General features: G+C 35.7%; 6 protein-coding genes across 6 annotated transcripts; 5 read left to right on the plus strand and 1 right to left on the minus strand.

The window, feature by feature from the left end:
* The first annotated feature begins 1,286 nt into the window (after positions 1-1,286).
* LOC108857502 (REF/SRPP-like protein At3g05500) lies at positions 1,287-2,696 on the plus strand. The gene is made up of 3 exons (XM_018631493.2): positions 1,287-1,429; positions 1,558-1,782; positions 2,048-2,696. The coding sequence occupies exons 1-3, from the start codon at positions 1,391-1,393 to the stop codon at positions 2,519-2,521; spliced, it is 738 nt and encodes a 245-aa protein (XP_018486995.1). The 5' UTR covers positions 1,287-1,390; the 3' UTR covers positions 2,522-2,696.
* A 138-nt stretch (positions 2,697-2,834) lies between these two features.
* Positions 2,835-3,474, plus strand: LOC108857503 (uncharacterized). The gene is made up of 3 exons (XM_018631494.2): positions 2,835-3,000; positions 3,082-3,224; positions 3,305-3,474. The coding sequence occupies exons 1-3, from the start codon at positions 2,907-2,909 to the stop codon at positions 3,392-3,394; spliced, it is 327 nt and encodes a 108-aa protein (XP_018486996.1). The 5' UTR covers positions 2,835-2,906; the 3' UTR covers positions 3,395-3,474.
* Positions 3,475-3,963: 489 nt separating this feature from the next.
* Positions 3,964-5,086, plus strand: LOC108860951 (uncharacterized). Its single transcript, XM_018634786.2, has 6 exons — positions 3,964-4,104; positions 4,206-4,251; positions 4,356-4,390; positions 4,473-4,548; positions 4,633-4,736; positions 4,842-5,086. Exons 1-6 carry the CDS (start codon positions 4,075-4,077, stop codon positions 4,968-4,970), a joined length of 420 nt encoding a protein of 139 aa, XP_018490288.1. The 5' UTR covers positions 3,964-4,074; the 3' UTR covers positions 4,971-5,086.
* Positions 5,087-7,297: 2,211 nt separating this feature from the next.
* Positions 7,298-9,766, plus strand: LOC108856513 (26S proteasome regulatory subunit 6A homolog). The gene is made up of 10 exons (XM_018630331.2): positions 7,298-7,517; positions 7,783-7,899; positions 7,983-8,090; positions 8,154-8,345; positions 8,413-8,604; positions 8,695-8,813; positions 8,896-8,983; positions 9,052-9,171; positions 9,261-9,401; positions 9,496-9,766. The coding sequence occupies exons 1-10, from the start codon at positions 7,398-7,400 to the stop codon at positions 9,571-9,573; spliced, it is 1,275 nt and encodes a 424-aa protein (XP_018485833.1). The 5' UTR covers positions 7,298-7,397; the 3' UTR covers positions 9,574-9,766.
* Positions 9,767-10,138: 372 nt separating this feature from the next.
* Positions 10,139-11,275, minus strand: LOC130495252 (GEM-like protein 1). The gene is made up of 3 exons (XM_056986699.1): positions 10,990-11,275; positions 10,814-10,915; positions 10,139-10,328 (listed from the first exon to the last, which is right to left on the minus strand). The coding sequence occupies exons 1-3, from the start codon at positions 11,036-11,038 to the stop codon at positions 10,213-10,215; spliced, it is 267 nt and encodes an 88-aa protein (XP_056842679.1). The 5' UTR covers positions 11,039-11,275; the 3' UTR covers positions 10,139-10,212.
* Positions 11,276-13,954: 2,679 nt separating this feature from the next.
* On the plus strand, positions 13,955-16,563 carry LOC108856497 (E3 ubiquitin-protein ligase RFI2). Its single transcript, XM_018630307.2, is given in 7 exon segments — positions 13,955-14,403; positions 14,952-15,124; positions 15,226-15,281; positions 15,394-15,419; positions 15,517-15,916; positions 15,987-16,162; positions 16,165-16,563. Coding segments are annotated over 7 exon segments (1,248 nt in total). The 5' UTR covers positions 13,955-14,201; the 3' UTR covers positions 16,380-16,563.
* The last annotated feature ends 1,172 nt before the right edge of the window (positions 16,564-17,735 follow it).

The following is a 17,735-nucleotide window of genomic DNA, read 5'->3' on the forward strand; positions in this document are numbered from 1 at the left end:
CAAATGCAAATAAACAAATTAATCATAATTTTACTATATTTAAAATAAAAAGTATTATAGTTTCAGATAAATATATTCACTCTAATATACTCAAATTATAACTAAATCAACTGTAAAAATAACAAAATCAAATAGATATAAAATAATTAAAATAATATCTAATTAAAGTAATATAATATTATTAATATAAATTATACATACAATTATAAATTAATTTAAAATTAAAAGTAAATAGCAATCAATTATTGTATATTTACTTTATAAATATTTATATCCGTGCATGTGCACGGGAAAATCACCTAGTTATAATTAGCTAAGCATAATATTATGGACTACTATTGTAATAAACAGATATAAATATAGACCTTTTTATCATTAACTTTATTTAATTTTAAGATGGACCTATGGATGTATGCCATGTTTGCCATCTCTAGTGCCGATATTGCCTTTGTGAAGCAACCGGTTCTTATGCAAGAAAACCAAATTCCACGTATCTATGGATAGAATTTTGTAACGGAATCTCTAAAAACAAGTAATTTTTTCTGGGCCGTTATCCAAGTCAAGTAGGAGAAACGGGTCAAGAGAAATAGAACACGTTTCTTATAGGAGCTCGACATCTCCATATCTTTATTTTCTATCTCGGCATAATGATGTTTTCACATTATTAGGATTTATGATTCATCAATATGTTTGCAATACAAAGTTTGATCTATTTCTCTAAATTGACCGAGACATAATATCTATTTTATATTCACAAAAGCTCATTAAAGATCAGATGGTCAACTAATATTATTTGGTTTCAAAACTTAGTATATGTGTATATATTCTTCCGTTTCTTATAATTTTATCTAGTGGTTTATTATTGTATCTACTAACTTCCAGTAGTTTATTGCCTGTTTCATATAGACTCGCATGCTCTTCAGAAACACTTTTCTTAGTTATCGTAGAGAAAGCAATGCAACTTTTGTTTTGGTGCATATTATACATGTGGGGGTTATGAAACAAGAAAATCCTACACGTCACGGTTGTGTAATTTATGCTCCATTATACACATGTAGAATCTTCTTCTGTTAATAAGTTTTGATTATTAATCCATTTTCGGCAAATATAAAAAACAGTATTTATTAAAAATTTCTTTTCTTAGCTTGCATACGTTTACTTAACCCACAAGTCGTCAACGCCCCCGCCCATAGGATATGGATGGTTACGAAACCGAAAACACGCGTGCACGCGTTGTCTACAGCATTCACACGTGCTAAAACCATCGTTATATATAAAACAAACCTAACGCACGCTAATTCCTCATCACCATTACATTGTTTTGTTCGTCAAATTCAAATTGAAACAAACTCTCTCTAAGAAGAATCTTCGTCTCTTCATACGAACGATCATGGCCCAAACCGATCTCAATCAGCCTAAACTAGATATGGTAATCATTTAATCTGATTCCCTTTTAACATCGTTTCTCGGATTCGATTGTAGAGATCATAAGATTAGGGTTAACGAATTTAAAAATTGAAATCTGTATTGGCTAATTAAAACATGTGAAACGTGCAGAGCAAGGAGGAGAAAGATAGGTTGAAGTATTTGGAGTTCGTGCAAGCTGCTGCTGTTGAAGCGTTGCTTCGCTTTGCTCTCATTTACGCAAAGGCAAAGGACAAGTCTGGTCCTTTGAAACCGGGTGTTGAATCCGTTGAAGGAGCTGTTAAGACCGTGGTCGGTCCTGTCTACCACAAGTACCACGATGTCCCCGTCGATGTCCTTAAATACATGGACCAGAAGGTAATCCCTAGTTTTAGTTTTTGCTTTTTTTTTATTAATGATCGAAATAATCACTTGTTATCATAGCAGTTAATACATTTGGTATGAAATCATAATAGTGATATGTTCCATTGTTTGGGATTACTTATTTAGCAAGTAAATCAACACAGGCATTAGATTTTGCTAGTTATTATTTTTATTATGCGATAAGAAAAAACAGAGGAATGATGACGTGGCAGAGTCGCTGAGCTGACAATATCTATTGAACCGTCTTTGGCCATCGCAGGTTGACGTGTCTGTGAGCGAGCTTGACCGCCGCGTGCCACCAGTGGTCAAACAAGTCTCTTCGCAGGCCATCTCAGCTGCTCAGATAGCACCCGTCCTAGCTCGTGCTTTGGCCACCGAGGTTCGACGTGCCGGCGTAGTGGAAACCGCTTCTGGGGTGGCTAAATCCGTTTACACCAAGTATGAGCCTGCCGCTAAGGAGCTGTACGCAAGCTACGAGCCGAAAGCGGAGCAGTGTGCGGTTTCGGCTTGGAAGAAGCTGAACCAGCTTCCTCTGTTCCCGAGGCTGGCTCAGGTCGCTGTACCGACGGCTGCTTTCTGCTCTGAGAAGTACAATGATACGGTGGTGAAGGCTGCGGAGAAAGGGTACAGGGTCTCATCGTACATGCCTTTGGTTCCAACGGAGAGGATCTCGAAGATCTTCTCCGAGGAGAAGACTGAGATCAAGCCGTTGGAGTTTCATCCACTTGATTGATTTGTGTGTGTTGTTTGGTTTGATGTGAACCGGATCTTGGTTAGCACGTGGTCCCTGGTTCTGGTTCTTTTGTTTCTTCATTTTTTCTGTTTTCTTTGAATATTTCGTTAGTAATACTAAAAAATGTATACTTTTATGTTTGGAGTATTGTATAAAACTATATTGTATTTGTTTATCCTATGATTGAACGGGGAAACTGAAAAAAAAAAAAGCAATGATCGTAACACAAGACTACAAGAGTATGTGCACCATGATCCAAGAACTGCCTCGGTAAGCCCAACAATAGAGGCCCATTATACGGATGTTAGGTTAATGAGGGGTTAAGAAAAGAGTGAGACGCAAAAGAAAGAAGAACCGTTGGAGAAGAAACCCTATATTTTCTGTAATGCTGTTTGTGAGACCCGTCCTTACGCAGTATTATCGCCGAGGAAGATCACTTGGTCGTCGTGATTTCTCTTCGCAGCGTAGTTTTTATAATAGTATATCTCTTTTTTTTTTTGTATTTTATGGATTTGAACAAAGAAAAAGAAGCTGAATGGTCCTTGTTTACTCTTTTTCAGATGTTGACGTTGTCACGGAGTCGGGAATCAGTGTGATTGAGAATATGTTTAACACCTCTCTCGCACTGGGTCTTGGAACTGGTCTGGGTTATCTGATCATGGGCTACAATAATTCATCAGAATATGCTCAGGAAGTCGAAGAGGTAAAAAAGTTAAGCACTTTCCTATCTCTCTTCGCAACATTCTAATCCTTATGACCATCTTGTTATTGCTGTGTTTCCAGAACTGGGAGAGAAGGAAGCTAGAGCTACAGAAGTTTGAAGCAAACTTGGAGCGCTTGCAAAGAAAATATGGAGTTAAACGAGATGTTTGATAATTTTAAACTACTTTGTTATCGTTGACCAAAAAAAAAACTACTTTGTTACCGTATATAGTCATTAATTAAATTTTAGAAATTCATCTTTTTAGCATATTATTTGGTGTATATGAAATATGCTTCCTAAAATTTAAATTTCGTTTTATATATAATTTTAATAAATATTATCAAAATATTTTAAAGTTTTAAGAAAATATAGAGATAGCTTTCATTGTGAATATAAAATATATAATACAATGTTTTGTTTGTACATACATAATATATATATATATATATATATGTAAAATATTAATTTGTAATTTTTATGGAGCCATATATATATATAAAGTATTTTCAATAAAAAATATTTTCTTATAATTTTATTAATTTTTGTCATATTTTGAATCGGTCCAACTCGAGATCGATGAAATTTATTGATTTATTGTGTTTATCGAGTATTAATTTATAGAATTTTAAATGTATATTTTATAATAATTTGTTAACTAATTTTCCTACTCAAATATTTATTCTAAAGTTTGACTTTTTGTCAAAGCCCTAATAATAAACTGAAAAAAGTGTGATGGGAATGGGGAAAGAAGAGTAAGGCCCAAGAAAACATGGTCATATTCGGAAAAGAGGAGGTCGAGTGAGAAGAAGCGAAACCCTAAACTTCTGGTCGAGTGATAAGAGTAAAAGTGATGAAGTTTGCGAAATCCGTCGTTGCGCACGTAAGGCAATTTGTATTTTTTTTTATTTTTTTGTTACGTTTGAATTCTGCTGTTCCCTGTTCGATCAATGAAAAAACCTATAATTTTTTTTTGGTTTGCAGTCTTATCGCCGAGGAAAACCATTTGGGCGGCATAGTTTTAATAATGGTAGTTATCTCTTTCGTTCCTCAGATGTATCTTAATGGAGTGAGTTTTGTTTTTAAAATGAATTTTGAACAAATCAAAAGAAGCTGAATCGTCCCTTTTTCCAGGAGCTAGAGGAATGGCGGCGAATCGTATTCCTGATGTAATCGATTAATCCCGACATGAACTCTCTTGTGTGTTTGATTATGTTTCTGATCCATATATGTCTGTTCCGAATATTGCAGAAACCAGTTGTACTACATGGCTCTATGGCACCTGGCCTAGCATTCTCTTTTGGATTTACTGGCTACCTGATCTGGCGTAATGTGTATTTCAAAATTGATCAAACTTTTATTGTTTGTTTCCTTAACTGATTGGGGGTCAAAATCATGATTTATTTCTAAGAAATGGTTGAGGTTAGGCGAATGTCAAAAGCTGCGGACAAGGATATCGAATATCACAGAGAAGCCCGTCTGAGGAACATCCGTATTTGTGAAGGACACCGGGAGGTAGTATTCTTACAGATTTTTTTCTAATTTTGGTCACTCAAGCATTGGGTTTGTGCCCAACATACATTTGGGTTTTAATGCATCCCTTGATTCCTCATTTTTCAGATATCGAGGCTCAGGGATAAAAATAAAGCTGAACCTGAAGCTGAAGTTGAAGTTGAAGTTGAAGCTGAACCTGAAGCTAAGATGGTAGAAGAAGATATGGAAATGCCATGGTGGTGTGGTTCGGCTTGAGAAGAATTTAGAGATAGAGATTGAGCTCTGTTAATTGTTGCTCTGTTTTTTCTTAAAAGCTATGAAAAACACAGAACACTCTAAACAAAGAGGCAGTCACTGTACAACCGTTTTCTTGGTTTGAATAAATTCTTACATTCAAGATAAAAAGAAGAAGCTGAAGCTAGAGCTAATAATTAAGGATGAATATTTGGAACTTCAGTTTCCTGCAAGTTATTATAGTTTTTTAGTATGGTTGTTTGTTTCTAGTTGATAAGTTTCGTTTGGGATTCATGATATGACTGTTCTTGGAGAAAGAGGAGGTTGAATTATTTGGAGTTCGTGCAAGCTGCTGCTGTTGAAGCGAAGTGACATAGTCAAATGTTTTTTTACTTTTCCTATAGCAGTGGAGCTTTGGTAGAATGTCAATTTTGTATGCCTTCACTCTTTCAACAAATTGAAGAGATTAAAGATTGATTCAGAAGATATGTTTACAACAACATTAATGTCTTCAAGCGTCTTCCTAAACAACAGCACTTTTTCATACCTTAAATAAAGAGAATATGTTTTTTTTTTTGTATTTAACTTGAAATCCATTTTATTGTGTATTTATAACATAAGTGCTTTAAGAAATATTAGGAAACTTCTCATTTACATAATTTTATGTATGTTACTTATTCTAAATGTATGTATTGTATTACATACTCTAAATAATATATTATTTCAGCCAATTAATTCGATTATGGAATCAATCACTCATAAATCATGTTCTAATATTGGAAAATCTTGACAAAGCTCTTTAAAACTAAAACATGAGTATTAATAAGTCAATAATTAGTAGGCCAAAACACAAATAGAAAAAACCGCTGCTGGTTTACCGTTGGTTTATCAAAGATTACTTAACTTTATCTATTAAAAATCGGTAGAAAGAGGAAAAAGACACTGTTGTTGATGCACGTTGTCCCTTGAGTATGTCTTCCTCATCTCAAAGATTTTACATAGATATGCTTCATACAATAGCCAATTTCAGTCATATTATTTTCAGAAACACAATATAGATTTTCCGGAGGTCTATGTTGTTGACCGAGAAGGTCATGTTCGTATATAGAATCTGACTCATGTTATTACTGAGAGAAAGATACAAAATAAATTCAATCAGTTTTTTTAATAAAAAAAAATCACTATGATTTATGATTTCGATGTAAGATTACTGTTTGCGGACAAAGTTTTGAAAGCAGAAAAAAAATTCTATAAAATTGAAAGCGGCTGAAGATTCGATTAACAAAGTAGCATTGTCATATTGCAGTTCAATTTAGAGGGAGTTGTTGGTGTTTCTTATAAGAACCTTTTACAAGAAACTGCCCAAAAGGAAAATTAGTTCTTGCTGATTTATACAATCTCTAATATATGGTCCGTCATATTTGCTTACTTTTAGTTCAACTGTTGGGTTTGCTGAGTGTGTTTACAAAGGAGAAGAAGCAACAACCAAAAAGTTGGCTGAAATGAATGCTGCCAAAGTAGCAATCATGAGTATAAAATATGGACACATGAGTACCTTTGACGATTTTTGAATAGAATCAAGGTTCAAAACATATGGTTTTGGTTATATTAAAATCTATGTTTGCATGGCCTTCTATGTAGAGTAATCATGATTTCACAAAGAGATATTATTCAATATGAATCACAACTATTCTTAGAGGTATAGTGAAGTTTTTGAAAGTCAATATGAATACAAATATTTATGATTGTACTACTTTTGAGCAATATTATGAACCTTGTTCATGTAATATATAAGGTTTCAAATTAAGTGTATATATTATATATTCCATTTTTATCTAGTAGTTTATTATTGTATCTGTTTTTTTTGTTTCATGTAGATCACATGGTTTTCAAAAACATATTTAATCATTGTTGAGAAAAATATTATGATTTTTGTTTTTGATGCATCTTATACATTTGAGGTTATAAAACAAGAAACCATATGCATGCAATTGTGTAATTTATACAAGTATCTTACTCTTAAGGTAGTGTTGTTTTGTTTCATACTTTCATGTAATTTATGTTTTGATTTATTTTTTTATTTTTATGAAAAAGTATTGGAGATGTAATTTTTTTTTGGTTAATGTAATTTCTTTTTATAACCAAACCATAGATATGTAATTTTTAAAATAATAATAATTATACGGTATAGTTAAAATTGGTTATTGGTTTTTCCCAGTTGTACTAGATTGAAACACTCTGCTTCGTTCAGAAGTTATGCATATCATTTCTTTGAGAACAAGTTTTCCGAAGAAAATATAATTAATTTAATATTATCTTTGTTTGCTTATTTAATTACTTTCTTTCGTCTTTCTCTTCTCATAGTCGCTCGCTCTTCAGAACCCCACCCAAACTCTCCTCCGGCGATCTCTGTCTCTCTCTCTCTCTCCCCGATTAGAGGCTATTGAGATGGCAACTCCGATGGTAGAAGACACGTCAAGCTTCGAAGAGGATCAGCTCGCGTCCATGTCCACCGAAGACATCGTTAGAGCTACTCGTCTCCTCGACAACGAGATTCGAATTCTCAAGGTTCGATCCCATAATAAATAACTCTCTCGATCTACCTTTCACTTCGATCTCGCTTCTGAATAACTAACAATGATTGGTCCTTAAGGTCACATAATGTTGGATTCAATTTAACAGTTTGCTTAGAAATTCGAATTAAGGTTTTTGCTACTATCTGATTTTAGGGTTTGAGTTGGGGGTTTATTATTGTTAGCTCAAAAGTTTGGATATTTAGGTCATTAGTAATTGATTTCATTGGAAGCCTGACTGATATGTGATGTGTATGTAGGAAGATGCACAAAGGACAAATCTAGAATGTGATTCTTACAAGGAGAAGATAAAGGAGAATCAGGAGAAGATTAAACTCAACAAGCAGCTTCCTTACTTGGTTGGCAACATTGTTGAGGTATATTCAACAAGTTTTAATATATCTTAGCTTCCTTGCTTTATGCCCTGTGTTACAATGTATAACTGTTATGTTATTATTAGATATTGGAGATGAATCCGGAAGATGATGCTGAGGAAGACGGTGCTAATATCGACCTTGACTCTCAAAGGAAGGGAAAGTGTGTTGTCTTGAAAACCTCTACACGACAGGTGAGACTTTAATTATCCGTTCTCCGTGTGCAGTCTTAATACGTTTCATCGTTTTGCTTGCAGACAATCTTTCTACCGGTTGTTGGTCTGGTGGACCCCGATAGCCTGAAGCCTGGTGATTTGGTTGGAGTGAATAAAGACAGTTACCTGATTTTGGACACGTTGCCGTCAGAGTATGACTCTAGGGTTAAAGCCATGGAGGTCGATGAGAAACCTACCGAAGATTACAATGACATTGGAGGACTAGAGAAGCAGGTTTATTTATTCCCTTTGCTTGTTGTCGGTTGCTTATTGGATCTGATTGAGTTTATTTTGGAAATAGATCCAAGAGCTTGTAGAGGCAATCGTGCTCCCCATGACCCACAAGGAGCGTTTCGAGAAGCTGGGTGTTCGTCCACCCAAGGGAGTGCTTTTGTATGGTCCTCCAGGGACTGGTAAAACTTTAATGGCACGTGCCTGTGCAGCACAGACTAACGCCACCTTCCTAAAATTAGCAGGTCCACAACTGGTCCAGGTATATATATTGTAATGTGACAATCAATAACACTTTACCTGTTCATCCACAGAGTTTCAAATTCGTGGTCATATCTGGATTTGTGTGCAGATGTTTATTGGAGACGGAGCTAAACTTGTCCGTGATGCCTTTCAACTAGCGAAAGAGAAGGCTCCATGTATTATCTTCATTGATGAAATCGATGCAATTGGTACAAAGCGTTTTGACAGGTACAATCTGTTTTCCAGGCGTTTCTATTTCTTCACTCCCATCGGCAGCTCACTGACTATATTTCTTTGGCTGAGAGTGCAGTGAAGTAAGCGGAGACAGGGAAGTGCAGAGGACTATGTTGGAACTGCTCAATCAGCTTGATGGATTCAGTAGCGATGAGCGTATTAAGGTGAGAGTCTTTCTTTATTTTAGTCATATTGTATCGTCATTAACAATCAAACTTCTCAAAATTTTCAGGTGATAGCAGCCACTAACCGTGCAGATATTCTGGACCCAGCACTCATGCGTTCTGGTCGACTAGACAGGAAGATTGAGTTCCCACATCCAACGGAAGAAGCAAGAGCCAGAATCTTGCAGGTTTGTCTCTCCCATTTTCCAAACATGACCCTTACATGGTATTAAATAAAGCTCAGGTGACTCAACTTAACCAAACTGAATAAATACAGATTCACTCGAGGAAGATGAATGTACACCCAGACGTCAACTTTGAGGAGCTTGCAAGATCGACAGATGATTTCAATGGCGCTCAACTGAAAGCTGTATGTGTGGAGGCTGGCATGTTAGCTCTTCGTCGCGATGCCACAGAGGTAAGAAGATACATAAAAATCTTAATGGTTTTACACTTCTTCTGGTTTATAAACAATGGGTTCTGTGCTGTTGTTGTATGTGTGTTGTTCTCAGGTGAACCATGAGGACTTCAATGAAGGTATAATCCAAGTCCAGGCCAAGAAGAAAGCAAGTTTGAACTACTACGCCTAGTCTCTCCCTGTCAGTTATATTCGTGTTTGCTCTCTATCTTTCAACTAGTGTTTATTCCGGTTGGAAACTTTTCATATTTTCGAATCAGGATATCTTTTATCAAAGTGCATTTAGTTTTGTTCATCTTATTTTTCTTCTGAAACAAGAAAAGGAACTTTAATAGTTTACCACCTCTTATAATTTTATTGTTGAATTGTGTTTGCCAGAAAAATTCATAAGTACATTCTAAGCAGTTTCTGTCAGTATGTGTCAAACGTATATAATATTATTCAAGAATTGAATGTGTTAAAAGAAAATCAAAACATAAGATATGCAAACCATCTTAAAATTCATGGGAGAAAAATACGGTAGCTTGGTGAAAACAAAAGAAAAAAGAGAGAAATAATCAACACTTGATCTCCTTCAAGCCGCAGGCTAAGTAGAGAAAAAGTAGGATTAATGGCTACTTCCTTCTAGTAAGCAAACACTAAGAGCATCATTATCCCAACAATCCATAATGGATTGCTTAATTATATAATAATAATATTTAAGAAGTTTTTTATGGTAAGCAATTTCATATTTTTCTTCCTCCATTGCAAGTTTCTTATTTTTGGGTTTTTTTTGTATTCAACATTTTGAAAACACAATTCTGAAATATGTTTACTTGTTTGTAAATGAAAAACAAAGCAGACCATGATTCTCATGAGAACAAGCTTCAGTAGCAGTCCGTGATTCTTCCACTCCTAAAGCTCCACTCTTCCACACTTTTCTTTGACCTGAAAGTAAGGACATGCAACAATTAGTGAGAACAATAAACGTATATCATCATGAGAAGAAGAAACACATATCAATAACAAAGACATGAAACAGAAACATAAAAAGAAGTAGCCACAGTGTTGAACTTGAAAAACAACAAACAGAGACATGAAACATAAACAGAAACATAAAAAACGCATTAACGAAGACAAGAACAACAAACAGAGACTTCAACTTAAACTAATTCTTGAACTTAAACTTCTTCTTCAGACAACATTAAAACAACAACTCAGTAATGAGCTTCTTCTCGAGAGCTTCTTCATAATCATGTAGCGGTTCTTGTTTTGCAATTAAACCATCTTAAGTTCATATTTATAATACAACACTAGTTCCTCACACAAAGCAAAAAGAAACAATCTTGAAATATACCAGTAAAACAACCATACATACACTAGATTCATCACTGATTTGACAAAGAAGAAGGGACAAGGGAGCTGCTTCTTACAGTACTGCCAAACGTTTCCGGAGAGATCTTGAGCCTTCTTGGTGGTGTCTGCAGCCATCTTCCCCCATTTTCCAAGCGTGTCCTTCACAGAGTCCATTGTATCTGTCTCCCAAAACCAAAATCGATCAATCAATTAAACACATAAATTCGAGATCGGATGATGCGAAGTAGCTTACTCTTGGGGACAGTGGAAGGAAAGACGTAAGGATTGAACTCTGACGGCATGGTGGTAGCAGCGTTGCCGGAGATGGGAGAAGGAGGAGGATTGACGTCGTTGGGATCGAGCTTAGGGTAAGGAGTGATAGTCAGAGGATTGAGGAGCTTTGGGCTCCGATGCGGAGGGAGTAGAAATCCGGCTGGCGTCGTGATTCTCTTGCCCACTCATGCTTTGATTCTTCTTCTTCTTCGCTATTCTTCCGTTTTCTTTTTTGGCCGGGAGAGAGATAGAGATGAGAGAGAGAGAGTTCAACGTATGACGCGTGGCCATAAACTACGTCGCTTCCGTTGCCTAATTAAACAACGTTGCTTCTATTAAAAAGTATTTTTTCTTTTTTTTTTTAATTATAATTAACCTAGCAACCGTGATAAGCAACAGCGATAATGATGCTCTAAGCTATCTTCCTCGTTCATGCCCTCTCCCACAAAGCTGTGATCATCACATTCGTTTAAACAATCACCAATTATAAAAAACGCTATTTAAACAAAACTGACGACGAAAATAAGGTAAGAGGTAAGAAGAGCTTACAATTAGAAGTCTTTGAGCTTTTACACCAAAAACTTGGTAACACTCTCAATGTTTTTTTTGAACATCTTTTGTTTTTCTGAGTCCAGCTTAGAGATTAGTTGCCTTATGTATCTGTTCATGAACATCACAAACTGTTTTTTGTCGGTGATTGCTCCTACACAAACACAATAATACCGCATGAGATCAATGTCACATTCATCCACAATGTAGCAATATAAGATTCAAAAGAAATAGTCACTGGATATTACCTGAAGCCTAAAAATATCGATGATATCGATAATCTTCACAGCAACTCCTTCGTCTTCTCCACCTTTTTCAGCTGATGGATTCACACCAATGTCGAAATTTATTGCTCTTTTCACAACCCACTGATGAAGAAAAGTTCACGTAATAATAAATATCAATATATAGTTTCAGACTAGAAGAATGATTGATCATACAAATCAAAGCTTTTTTCTCAAGTAGTACCTTTCCTTCAACTTCCCATAACATACCATTTTCGATTTTCTTGCAAGGAAAAGAATCAGACAAAAGCTCATCGCCTGTTTGATCAAAATGACAAACAAAATTTAGGTTCTGACACAAGTAACACATATAAATCAATATGTTATGATCAACTAAGACTCAAGTGAAACCTAGAAACCTAAAGGCAGAAACAAAATCACAGAGATTCACCAAGGAATTCCACACAAACTAGAACATAATCTTATGTACTTGTAAGAAGATGCTGAGAGAGAGAGAGAGAAAAAGACGTTGGTCTTGTATGCTTTAGCTGATCTGATCAGTGATCGATAAATCTAGAGTGAGATTGGGACTTTGTTGTTGGTGTAGACAAGACACATTAAATATCTATTTATAGAATTCATGGTGAGAAGTGTATTTACATTACATGAGGCAAGTAGTAGTGTTTATTCCTTTTCTTGCTTTCCAGTTGCACAAAAAATGAAAATTTCCTTTCTCGAATCAGAACAGTTCTTATTTACTTGTCTTGGAGTACTAACTTACTCTCTCCTAATTAACTTCATCTCTTAAACATTTAATTTTTTGACGGAATAAAATTCAAAGAAATCAAAATAAAATGTAAAATCATACTAGGAAAATAACCATGTCTAATTTAAATTCATTTCTATTTTGTGTTGTCATTATAATCTATTAAACAAATTTAATTTCATTATAATCTTATTTAATAAATTTAATTTTTAAAAAATTAAAGAACAAATCCAGAAAATATTATCCTATTCACTTTATGTAAATCTATCTCTAGTTTGTATATAATGTTTTCATTTTGTTATCATCATATTATAGATTTGAGTAAATAAATTTAATTTACAAAATAAAAACAAATAAAAATAATATTGTACACACCTCAAAAATCGTAGCTCGAGAGTGAACTCAAGAAAGTAAACAGAGAAAAGACTCCATGGCTGATTGTTCTGGTTCACTCGCCGTGGTACAACAGCAACAGTTATCACTACATGGAAGGTGAAAGCATGAGAGTCATGTTTGAGCCATGGGTCGTCTAAAACTAAGTTGATATTGTTTTTGCTGGTCTTGTTCATGCCTACGAGCGATCAGAACGTGTCTCCAACATTAAGTACAATATCACTGATGGTTTGAGTTCTCCTGTGAAAGATCAATCTGCTCCAATTTACATCACCATTGTATCACCATTGGTGATGGTGGCAACATAGAAGGAATCGCTAACGATTACACATACCCTCAACCGAGTTACTCAGCGTATAGAGAGGCTAGTTTCGGACATGCTCTTCTAGAAATAAAGAACATGACTCACGCGCTTTACACTTGGCATATGAACCAAGACAATGAGCCGGTTATCGCCGACTCTTTTTGGGTGAAGAACAAACACTTCTTGCTGGAGGAGGAATAGACAGTTTCAACGACTCAAGAATGTTTCAGTTTTTTTTTTACTCATCTCTTTCTAATAATAAGATTAGTATTTGGTGTTCTTTTGTTAGGTTTTATTTAATTTAATTTTTATGTTTTATCTACTTATTATTGTGTTGCTACTTTACACATTTATTTAATTCATAAGGTGATAAGAGTTCCAACATTTCGGTAGTTATCTTTTTCTTTTGAAAGAACATTTCGGTACTAAAAATAATATTGTTTTATTCATACATTAAACTTGAGTAGACGAAAAATGATTGAAACCGAATTGATAGCAACTTTCTAATAACAATCTGAAGCTAACCAAACTAAAATCAAAACCCATAGTAATAAATTAAGATACCAAAAATAGAAAGTTAAATTACCAAGGTGGTATTAAAAAGAGAAAAAAAAACGGAAAAGAGGGAGATAGGTAAAAAGGTGATGTCAAGTAGACAAATCCATCAGAATAAATCTGAGCCGTCCAAAGTTTCGAATATTTTGGACAATCTTTTAATCTTTCCTCACACAGAACATCACCCGAGAAACCAAAAAAAACTTACAAAAATTTGATTTTTTTTCTTTTGCTTTCCTTCTTCTGGTTGTGACGATCGGAGAGAGTTCACAGATTCATATTCTGTTTTAAATTAATCGAATTGATTAGGAATTGAGGGGGGAGGGAGAAGAGTTTTCGTGTGAATTGAATTGTGTGGTGTTGTGAATCGAGCTCGGTGGGTTCTGAGATTTGATTTGGTTATGGGTTTAGGCAATAAGCTTAACAAATTCAATTTCGGCGGCGATACCGATCATCTCTCCCACGCCGATGGCGATCCTCGGGGCGACGAAGGAGGAGGAGATGGCTTTGGCTCGGTTTCGTGTTCGATTTGTCTCGAAACAGTGGTTAAAGAAGGCGATCGAGCGTGGGCTAATCTTCAATGTGGCCACCAGTTCCATCTAGGTAATGTTCCGGTTTTGTGTTTTATTGGAAATCGATCGAATCTTGTCTGAAGAAAAGCATGTAAGTTCGACATTTGATTTTTCTTTTTTAGATCTGCCTTTTGGTTTGATTCGGTTTTGTGAATTATGGTCATATTACGTTCTGGTTTGTGGTCCTTTTGTTGTTATGAACATTGGTTGGTATTGAGGTTTGAAAACTCATCGGTTCATGCTTGATGTAATCATGAACCGGTTCATGCTTCATCACTGTTTCATTACAAATGCGAAGTTTATTTGTTTGATTGATCTCTTCATCTTGTTTGATGCTATCTGCTAGCTCGTCCCATTTTTTGTTTCAGCCGTAATTTGCATTGTCTGCTCTCTCTCTGTTTCTTAATCTTTGTTTCACTGTTTAACAACATTGGATGTCTAAATGGATGCAAGAGAGTTTTGTTTTCTAGGCTGCAGTTTGAGATAGCCTCCAGTGTTTAGTCTCTTATGGTGTCTCACAAAGCCATCTACTAAGTAACTTCACATATTTGTTTTTAATTTTTTTTTGGTCTTTTATAGATTGTATTGGATCAGCTTTCAATGCAAAGGGAGTGATGCAGTGCCCAAACTGTAGGAAAGTAGAGAAAGGGCAGTGGCTTTATGCAAACGGTTGCCGTTCACACCCTGAGTTCAATGTCGAGGATTGGGTTCATGAAGAGGAGATTTATGATCTCGGAGGATACTCTGAAGTGGTAACCCCTATCCCCTCCCAACTTCTCTTCCTACCACTCCTCTGCCTTCCATTAATTGTTTGAGTTATGTACCAAATACTTGTGTTTATGTACCTTTGCAGGCTTTTGGAGTTCACTGGTGCCCATTTGGAAGTTCAGCCCGTCTCCCTTCTTTCGAGTACGTAATTACTAACCACCTTTGCGTATTTTTTAACAAATACTTTCTGTTGCTTGCTGCTTTTTGGTAAATCAAAAAGTTGCTGATGGATCTGTCTTTAATACTTTGGTAGAGATGGAGAGTTTTCGCCGAGTTCATGTAAGACATATTTGTCAGATTGGTTTATTTCTTGTTTATGGCAGTTTTGTTTAATGTGACCTATATTTGCGTTTGACATATCATGGTACTCATACAGATCACGATCTCTTGGGCCAGCAAGGTTACTTTACAGAACTAGCAGCGCCTTCAGCAGGTCACCCATGTCCATATGTAACTTACATCGGCCCGGTTCATTCGATTTCCTCTAGCACTGGAGGTGCTGGTGCAGAGAGTTCGAGTTTCACTTGGAACAACAACACCGGCTCATCGGTCTCCAGTGAAGTAGTCCCAACTCCTTATGGGTTCCCTGTGGATCCCCACTATCACGGCTGGGATTATCACTCCCCTCCACCCCCACCCCCACCGCCACAGCACTTCTCTGTTTCTGGTCCAACTCAGCACACGCCTCCACCAGCTTCTGCAAGGACTTCCCGAGACCACGTTTCAGATGTTATCAGACCCAGACCGTTCATGCGTCCATCATATCATGGTCACAGGTACATTATTTTCTGTTCTTGACTTCAAATTATTAAAAGCCTTATATGATCTATTGGTGTGTCTTTGCAGTTCCAGTGGTAGAGCGGGGAGCTCAGTGACACCGCCTTTTCCGGGAAGCAACGCTCGGACAAGAGATAGAACGCAAGCTCTCCAAGCCTATTACCAACAACAGTCAACTGCACAGTCACACCAACCTGAATCGCCTGTAGTCTCTCGTGGGCCTGTATACCAGTCTGGCCGGAGGCCGGTATGGGATCAGCTTCATCTTCCTCTTCGGATCAGGCAGGGGGGAGCGGGTTTCTCCGGTTTAACATATGGGAGAGGGAGCCGCCTTATATGCCACTGCAACAGGCGTACCCGGTTAACCAGATGGAGAGAGAACCATCCATTTGGGCATCTTCTTTCAGTGAAGGATCAGGAAGCTTTCATCAGAGGCATGGCGGAGGAGGAGGATCGTCATGAGAGTTTGAGTCAAGCAGCCGGTAAGAGGCATATCTCATGGACGTTGGGACCCAAAACATTAAAAAAAGAAGAAACAATTGGGAATTTGAATATTTTGAGAAAAAAACCTGCATGCTTAAGTTTATGTGATAAAAATTGATAATCTAAAGAAACACAAATGAATGGTATGTAATGGGTTTTGAGAGAGACTACTACTTCCCTTATCTAGTGGTCGACCATGAGGTTCGAGCCGGGGATAGCATAAGGTGATTTTGAGCTTTGGTTTTAGCTATGCGGCTATGAGAAGGGGGGAAGGGGGGTATCCAAGTGAAACACCCTCTGTGGAACATAGTTTTTTGTTTACTGATATGTTACATTTTTAAGTACTGACAAAGTTTTCGCCTGTCCCAAAGTCAAATTACAAACTCTATAGTCAAAAATATCGGTTACTAGGGTGTGTCAGCGCTTCGCATTGTTGTAAAGTATGATTTTAAAAAAAAATTATGTAAACATCTGATCGTTTTTATTTGTTTATAACATTACTTGATGTTTTTATTGTGGTATGTAGTAATATGTGATAGATTTATATACTATGTGTTTGTTTTCTAATAATTTACTGTTGTGTGTATAGAAGCATTTAATAGTGGTGAACAGAGCCTCTCATATAAATTATATAGAATTTATAATTTTGTATTTAGACATTTGTTAATTTTAAGATTAATAATTTCACGCTAAATATTATATTTATTTATTATTATTTTTAAGATGTTTGTTCCCTCTCCTCATATTTTGACATTGAGCCATTAACATATATGTATTTCTTTTACTTTTTCATTGTGTTGTGCTTCTCACTATAACCGGAAAAAACTCACCTCCATACTCTAGTTTTCCCTCACCTTTTTCTCCTATGAGATTATATGATATTTGTTATAGATCGGTTTTATAATTTTCTAGTTGTGCTGTTGTTTCTCAGGGCGTTGTAGGTTGTCCCGACCATTATTGACTGCTCCTCTTCTTCCTTAGATTTCAGATAATGTTAGGAATTACATCTCCTTGCATTTAAACAAGATTATCATATTTATTAATTTTTTTTTTCAAAATTTGTAGGTTAATCCCTTACGAAAATATAAAATTTTCGTTAATTTCTCTATAAAACTGAAATTTATACTCATTAAAGTTGTTTAAAATTTTATAAATGCATTATAAATTTGTATTAACTTCTCTATATATAAAAGCGAAGAGTATAAACTTCAGTATATAGAGCATTTACCGAAAACTCATTATTTTAGAAGGGTATAACCCACAGATTTTGGAAAAAATTTTTAAATATGAAAATCTAATTTTTGTGTATAGTTTAATCGAGCACTAACATAAGAT

The sequence above is a fragment of the Raphanus sativus genome, chromosome 5, assembly GCF_000801105.2.
Source record: "Raphanus sativus cultivar WK10039 chromosome 5, ASM80110v3, whole genome shotgun sequence".
In the NCBI taxonomy this organism is placed as follows: Eukaryota; Viridiplantae; Streptophyta; class Magnoliopsida; order Brassicales; family Brassicaceae; genus Raphanus; species Raphanus sativus.